Source organism: Cupressus sempervirens, chromosome 9 (genome assembly GCF_028749045.1).
Source record: "Cupressus sempervirens isolate cs-2001-9-10 chromosome 9, ASM2874904v1, whole genome shotgun sequence".
NCBI lineage: Eukaryota > Viridiplantae > Streptophyta > Pinopsida > Cupressales > Cupressaceae > Cupressus > Cupressus sempervirens.
Window position 1 is genome coordinate 639,053,557 of NC_143126.1, and position 8,898 is coordinate 639,062,454.

Consider the following 8,898-nt stretch of genomic DNA (forward strand, 5'->3'; position numbering starts at 1 on the left):
ACTATGAAAATAAAGACCAGTCTAGATGAAACAACCCCGTCAATAGAACTAGCAAAAAGGACAAGGGCAATATTTCCCATACAGGGAAGACCATCGGCATCCAAGCCCCTAAAAATGCTAAGAATCAAAAGAGCCCCATTATTAATAGATGGAGGCCACAAAGAGAATAATTATCATTAAAGCCACTAAACATAGATATCCTAACCAAACCAATCTGCATCTTCATCTCAAACAATTTCTAAATACAAGAGAGCCTAGTAGAGGTAGATACTAGCACCACACCTAGGCCAAAAAACCCAACGCATCCAAATCCCAAAGTTAGGAACAAGGTTTCCCATAGAAAAACACCTCTATCATAAACTCCACACCCTTCCACATGATGGCAAGCCCAAAAAGGTATCTATAGAAACATCTAAACTATGGGGACATCTCACAAGGCCACCAAATGTAGTTACCCCCTAATAGGGATCACAAAACCCTGAGAAATAAAGAACATTGCCTTGGGCATAAAATTGAAAGGAAAATAATAAAAAACCCCTATCATTATAGTAAACACCACCCAAAGGAGGATGGAGCATGGAGAGGACCCTCCAACGATCAAGTTCATCATCCTTAGACCCATCACTATCACCATTGTCATCGTCCTCAAACACAAGAAACCCTAGCCAGTCTCCTTTTACTATTACTTCTTTCATCCTTGTCATTTTATCATTTCATATTGGTATTACATCTTTAGGCATTTATATTTACAAGAATTAAGGAAGTAGCTTGGTGGGTAACAACTAGATTAGTAAGTGGAAGCAATCTTTTGTGCTGAGTTATCTGATCAAAAAAGTGAACATTTTCAAAGACTCATATCTTATTGGTGGCATTTTCATTTATTGGAGGAGAGGGAGAGAGAGAGAGAGAGAGAGAGAGAGAGAGAGAGAGAGAGAGAGAGAGAGAGAGAGAGAGAGAGAGAGAGAGAGAGAGAGAGAGAGATAATTACTTTTGTTACATTATTATCATTATAACAATTTGAAATCCCTAGGAAGGATCACCTTAACTGGTATGATGTAAAGCCTCTAGTAATTTGGTATTCTTAAATTAGAATGTTAAAATCCTTTAACAAGGTTACACTTGGTAGAGTAAAGATCCTAAAAGATCTAGAGGGGAATACTATAATAAAGTACACTTAACAATCTTTTATAACCTCTAACCAAGCTAGTTTCTAATAGAGCATATTCTAGAAGAGTACATTATTTTGTGAGAAATGTTCAAACACCATGGTTTTCACCCTGATTGGGCTTCCACAAGATAAATATTGGTGTTCCAATTGTTGATTTTTTTATAGTTTATTCCAAGTATGTTGTTTGTTTATCTCATAATAGCACTAAAGGCATTACTGTTTTCTTATAGATAAAGTTGTGAGTTAAAGTGAAAGTAAAAGTCAAGTTTGGTAATCATTGATTAAACCCCACCCCCCCAGGTAATCCATCATATACCTACAATTAGTATCATAGCTTTGGTCCTTGATTTGGAAGCATAAAATTGCTAGAAAAGATCACAAGATGTGTAGGAAAGAGGCACCGAAGTTCAACAAATATGAAGATAATTTTTGAATGTGGGCAGGTAGGATAAATTGGCTATGGTAGTTAAAATTATATTGGTGATTAAATATTGTGCCTATAGTCCAATGATCTCTATTCTTACTAGTGGGATGCCACAAGGCATTTTTCATGAATTTTTGGGTCCTAGGTATGGATAACTCCTTTCTCTCTTCTTTTTGATCCTCTTAAGTGAAGTTCTAGGTATAAATATATAACATAATGTTAATCAAGGTATCCCAAAAGAAATAAACCCATCTTCTACTTCCAAGGATATTTTTCACTAGCACTTTTTCAATGGCTATATCATCCTTATTATTACATCTTTAAATTAATATAGGGGGGATTAGCTGATTTCTCTATTACAATATGGTTTTTATTGGTTTTCAAATGAGCTTGCAAAAATGTTCTCTTTTGGTTATTAATGTCCTTCCTACTCTCTAGCATTGTATTGCTAGTACTTTAAACTACAAATTACTATAATCCTATGAAATTATTTTGGAATTCTTTAATCATTTGGCATATCTCACAACATAGTCTTGTGTACCTTTCATGAAGGAATTTTTTTTAGAAAAAAATATATTGGAAAGACTCCTTTCTTAGAAATGAATGAAAAACTCAAATTCTTATTCCCTTCTTTTAGAGAACCTCAATTAATCTTATGTTGCCTTTGCATACATAGACTCAACTTGGTGGACTAAAATTTTTGATTAATTTTGGAGGAGATTCCCTTCATGAATGGTGGAACATAAGAATTTTATTTCTTTGATTGATTTGAGGAGAGTTTATTCGTATAAAAAAGAGGGATGTCTTAATGTTAGGGACTCTTAATCCTTAATTTTACCCCCTTTCTAAATTTAACTGGAAACATTTAGCTCCAAGATTTTCAATTGGTCGAATGTTATGAGGAACAATGATTTTGAAAATAATAAGGAAAATATTTTATTGGTGATTGTTTGTGCCTCATGGATCTTACATCTAGAGTAACTATATTAAAATAAATCCTAGTTTTTAGAAAGGGTGCCCTTATACTATCGAGAATGGAAGACATGCTCTATCTTAGAAAGATCATCATGCTACTTTGATCCATATTTAATTTACCCAACATTCTTATTTTTTGGAAGAGTTTTGACTGACAACCTTGGTCCATTGGTACAAGATTATACAGACATTTCTACAACAACTCCATCCAAGATGATTGATTGTATGTAGTTTTAATTGCCTCTTTGGGTCACTACTCAAGAACTTCTTCATTTCTTTAAAAGTATGAGACTTGACACATTAGAGTATAAAGATTTTGATGGATCCTACTATTTGATATAGGTTTAGGCTCTTTTTTTCTTCTTATACTATCACTTTAGAGTGGGACATGATGTGGAGATCCCAGATCTACTTCTATATTCATTTTTTGAGGCTTGCAACTTCTCACAAAAAAAAAAAACTTACTCTAGAAAATCTCAAAGAATAGAGGATCTACATAGTCAACATATATGTCCTTAATGAAGAGGATTGTGGAATATATTATAGAAGAACGGGACTAATTTTATTGATGGATTTTGAATAAAGAGCACAAATCAGTTTGATCAAACTGATTGCCTCCAACCTCCCATCCATTTATTTTGATGAATTTGTTGCAAGCCTTCCTTTGCAAAAATTGGTCTGCTTAGAAAGAACCTAACAATAAAATATTTAGAGAGAATAAGACAATCTTGGAAGCTTTAATTATTACTATAATAAATAAAGTTAGAAAGTTTTGTGTGACCTATAATAATCAAAATGAGATTATTGAATGTTACCTCAATTAGGGATGATCAAAAAGGAAATTAATGGGGTTGAGACATTGTTGAAGAAAGGAGCAGAGATTAGCAATTAGTAATTGATCCAAAGCAGTTGCTGGTAAAAGAATTTTCATTACGACTGATAATCTTGCTAATAGACTTAACTACAATAATAATATTGATTATTTCCATCAAAACATATCCATAACACCATAAAAATCATATTCCATTTACTAAGAAAACACAACACTCTTCATGAGATAATACACTTGAATTAAAAAACGTAAGGATATGTTTTATCCTTTCTTTTTTTAACAGTTTACACCACCACTCATTACTTTATTAGCACGAAAATGAAAATATTTATGAAGCCATAGTTTCCTCTAGCATGTGGGGAGGTCACTAGGAGGGCCCAGCAAGCTTTCGCCCACGGTGGGACCATTCTTCACTAGTAAAACCATGCTCAACCCCCATGTTACATGATCATCAAAGTGACAATGCACGAACCAGACACCTGCACAAGCCAAACAATCAATCACTCCACCATAAATATTTTGCAAATTCCAGTTTCAACCTCTATATATATCTCATTCTATTTCGTACCTGGATTGCTCGCTTTGAATCTCACAGCAGTCCATCCATTGACAGGAGTTCCCACGGTATTTCGTTGCGGAGGATCGACCAGGTTGAAAGAGCTTGGATCAGTTTCGTTATTATAATTACCAAAACCCTCTCCCACCACATAAAAGTCATATCCATGAATATGCATTGGATGGTTGTCTTCTTGGAAGATACTCGTTCCCTGGAACACAATCTGAACTGTGGCATTATATTCAATCTCTTTCACTTTTGTGCCAAAAACTGGCGCCCACAGAGATCGGTCGACATCAGCGGTGTAATCATACTCAACTGGTGGATGTGAGGGAAAGTCCACATCATAGACGCCCTCAATGCCGAAGTGATAAGCTTGCAGAATGTCAACTGATGGCAGCACAAAAGATATGTTATTCATACTGGATGATACTCTGGTGTTGTTTGGGGCACTACAGTTACTGGATGCATATCCGGCTGGACAGGGAATTAGACCAAGTCCTACGGTTATGATGCTACTGTCACTTATAGTCTGGGGAACATCCACCGGATGTTCCTCTGAAGCCAGGCTTCGTAGGGATCGGGTAAAGTTGGTCACAGTTGTAGTGTCGTTGAATATTGGAAGGTCTGGAAGGATTGGAGGGACAGATGTATTATAACCTGCGTACCTTAAAATGGCGGTGGTTATGGTGTCATTAATAAATGCTGCAGCTTGAGTAGTGTATACTCTGGCGGCCATGTAGTATTGGGCTACAGATTGATTGGTTGTGAGAAGAACGTCCGCAGTCTGACCAGATGTTAAGAAGAGAATGTCGGTTGTATATGGCTTCGTGTAGGAGGCATCCACAGCCACCACTGTGAGATTGTGTGAGGCGATCTTGAAAAAGAGGTGATTATTGACTGCAGCATTGACGATGCGAAGAAGATATGTTTGTCCCTCTGCTATAGTGAACCTATTTGTTCCTGCATTCATAAAATTACTTTCATTGCTTAGTCAGAACTGAAATTGGGCGTGCCTCGTTTATACAGATTTGTCTATCAAAATGTGTCAAACTAATTATTTTTGTGTTCCAGAGCCTTTTACCTGATGATGAGCAGTTATAGAGGTCTCCTGGTTCTCCATTTATAGTGAAAGCGTCTGAAAAAGCTGGCGCACCTCCAGTCTGGTTTAGTGTCTCTTCGACTTCGTTAGCATCAGTGTTCCACCACTCCCCTGATCATTCATTTTCCAGTAACTAGAGTTAGTATGAAATGCCATTACATATCCAGCACGAACCCACAAAGGAAAAGAATAAAGAATGGAAAACTGAATCAAGAGAAATAAGCAAGTGTGCAAGTTATTATGATTGATAATAAGTTCTTGTTATGTAGGTTATCGAAATCTCTACTTCTTACAAGCTTTTAGGGATTGACAACATCTAAAATATTTTAAATAATCAAATCACAATGAAATGGTCTCTATTGGGAGCCAATAAAATGAGCTCATAATTGTACTAAGAATTCACAGATAGCAAGATGTTACTCGCAACGCACTTATCAATGTGGACCCTCTAATATCTTATCCATGTACACGGATCATTACTAAGATAATGATAAACTGACAAAATATCATTACATTCTAACAATCATGCAAACTAGACATTACGTTAGGTCATGCTACTATACGTTAAGTCAAGGTGACTAATATAAATATAATAGATCTAATTTCAATTACCTAGCACAAGAGGGATCTCAGCATGTGGTTCGGGGAACGGGTAAGAGCTGCCCTGCTGTGGACGGATGACAATTGCTCCATAAACTGTTGCGCGGAGCCAAGCAACATGGGCGTGCCACCACAAAGTTCCTTCCTGATCAACAATGGTGAATGTGTAGGTAAATGTCCCGCCTGGTTGTATGGGACACTGTGTAATGTAACCAGGCCCATCAACCCACGAGTTGCGGATCTGCCTTATTCCATGCCTGGTCAAACAGTTCATTGTTAATGGGACGTTTTCCATTATCAATGGAATATAAACTCTATAAGCCAAATGTTAAACATCATACATTAAGACTTGTTTCTAGATTAAAATTATTTATTAAATAGTCAAAATCGACTTATTTTCAAGCTTAAGGGTATCCAAATTTACCAGTGGATGGTTACATTGTACTGGGCAAGATTAGTAACTGTAACATTGAGTGTATCCCCTTTTCGAGCATACAGGGTTGGACCCGGAAGCTGATCGTTCACTGTGACTATGGTATGATTCTCACATAGCCGAGTAACATTTGTCCTCCTAACCTGTGGGAATCAACAAATGGAGATTAGATTGAGTAAATATGCAAGTCTAATAATATTTCTGTTCATGACAAAAACACAATCATATTAATATCTACTTACAATAAATGTGTGACTAATCACTTCTGCCGATGCGAGACAATTAATTGAGACAATGAATGCAAACAGAAGCAGCATGAACCGTGCAGTGGAACATTTTGACATTATCAACATATCGAACGAAAGCAGTCCTTCAGTACTGAAAGCTCCAAGGAAATCTTAGTTTCTAAGACTGTTTGCATATCAGAATAGTGCATGTCTAGTGGTATTTAAAGAAAATTTAGTCCAGGGGAAAACATCACAAGGCTGAATAGGAAAACCCTAAGATGCCGAATCCACATGGTTGAAACAAGATTACCATAGATTTAACTGACATATGACAGAACAAGTCACATGGGATAAAGATATATTTCAATAATGGACACTTTTTAAATTTATGTTGTATTATATCAGTTTGTAATCCACGTGAAGTAAGAGGCTACTTGTGTTTCTATTTTGTTCGCAATAGAATTTATTTGTGTTTTCCTACAGAGAGCCAACTGAGAACTGGACGGCTTTTGTTTTTTAACGCTGTACTTTGTATTTCACTAAAGGTAGTCCTTGTCTAGCTCTCGGGTTGATTAACAACGTTCTACAATTATCAGACTTATAAAATTGGCTATTGCATGTGATGTTTATTAAAACCATCGTTTATATATAGTTTCTCTTGCTTAGCAAATTTTAATAATATTTGATTAGATCTTCAAGATTCTTTAACTAAAAATAAGTTGATAACTTTGAATAAAATTATGAATGACTATTTTAATATGAATCTGAAAATATTAATGAATGATTCTTTAATTAATGTCTATAAATAGTTTTTTTTTGTATTTAAATATTTTATAATGATAAGAAACATCAGTTACAAACTATAATGTAAAATAAAATTTATTAATCTTACTTTTATTGATTTTGTGGCAGGCAATATAATGGCAACTATTTTTTAAAATATGTCTAAAATTTATGATTAATTTTATATGTTATATAAATTATTTATTTACAATATGAATTTTTGAAATGGATTAGTGTTGTAGGCTCCCTTTTTCTAACAAATTCGTGGCACATTTTAGCTATATTACAATACCCTACCACATAATTTTGATTAAAGAAAAAATATTATTTTTTAATTGAACTTGTGGATTATAGTAAGCTCTACAACATTTGTGAAATCATATCTCCAAAATTCAACTTATCTTTGTTATTTTTGTATTATTTTTAATTTTTTAGAATTTTATCATGAATTAATATTTTGTTTAAGGATTTCAATTTTATAACAATATTCTTTTTATAAACATTTAGATAGTGACAAGTTCAAATTTTCTACAAGATATAAAAACTATGATTTCTTAGTAGACAACTCAATTTAAATTTCTCCTTTCATGACAAGGATATGATGATTTGGAACCAAAACTCTTGGGTAACATGAGTGTGAGGTTGCCTATTATAACATTCTTGCCCTGGGGAATTCCTTAGAGCTAGAAGTATGTTTGGAACTCTCACTTCCTTCTTAAGATTAGTTTTTCTAGTGGTCACTTATGCAGAATAGTATCGTTACGATTCAGAACCTCTAAAGATGTGGCTTCCATCTTGTTGGGCAGTGTGTTCTATGCAACTGTGAGGAGGAAAGTATCCCTTAGATTTTAATTCACTTCTCTTATATTTCTACTCCCTGGTCGAGTTTATTCTATTGGATTGGGATTACTTGGGTCTTTAAGATTGACTTCCAACAATTCATTTTAAACTAGAATTGCCTCTCCCACTACCCCCTGATTAAAGTTAATTTGGAAAGTCATCCCCACAATATTTGTTAGAGCATGTGGAAATAATGTAATAATGGCATCTTCAGAGAGAAATGCCCTACCCAACCCCCTTAGGCGATCGCCAACAAAACTATCGCTCTTATGAGAAAATGCACTCTTACCAAGAAATGGAGACCCCACTTGCCTCCATCATAGTTGTAAAAGAGTTTGGTAGAGGTTTGGAATATACCCCATTTAATTGAGAAGATGGATAATACTAAACCTCTTAAGAGGAGGGTATGAAATGGAAGTCATCCCCTATAGATTGTTGTAAACTAAATTTTGATGGCTCTAGGAGGAATGGTACTATGATTGTAGGGGGTGTCATTTGTGATGATCAAGGCGATTTTGTAAGGGTGCATGATGCAGAAGCATCAAGCTTGGATTTTGTGCACCTTGTGGTTTGTGCAGTTGGTGATGTGTTCAAGCATTACTGGTGGACCTTTTCCTAAGTGTGCATAGAGTTTCGAGTTATAGACAATTTGGTGACTATTGATCACATATTCCAAACTTACTGGAACACATAGGAGATTGTATTTGTGAGCTTCGATATTAGGGAATTGACATGTGCATTCTTAGATTTTGATAGTTGGATAACATGTGGACCCATGCCTAAGGGTGCATATTCTTGTCTTGTCTTTGAGTCAATTATGCATTGTAAACTTGGGGCATGTCCTAAGCATTTAATTATTTCATGTATTTCATGTTTTTTTCCAATTGGACTTGTGGCTTGAGGGTGTATTTAATGGGAGTGTTTATTAAATGTCTATTATGCAAGGGAAACTTGTGGC

General features: G+C 35.1%; 1 protein-coding gene across 1 annotated transcript; it reads right to left on the bottom strand.

Moving 5' to 3' along the window:
* Window positions 1-3,747: 3,747 nt before the first annotated feature.
* LOC149540353 (laccase-3-like) lies at window positions 3,748-6,434 on the bottom strand. Its single transcript, XM_089802678.1, has 8 exons — window positions 6,333-6,434; window positions 6,082-6,233; window positions 5,670-5,914; window positions 5,461-5,512; window positions 5,351-5,373; window positions 5,040-5,168; window positions 3,968-4,918; window positions 3,748-3,878 (listed from the first exon to the last, which is right to left on the bottom strand). Exons 1-8 carry the CDS (start codon window positions 6,432-6,434, stop codon window positions 3,748-3,750), a joined length of 1,785 nt encoding a protein of 594 aa, XP_089658804.1.
* Between the last annotated feature and the right edge of the window lie 2,464 nt (window positions 6,435-8,898).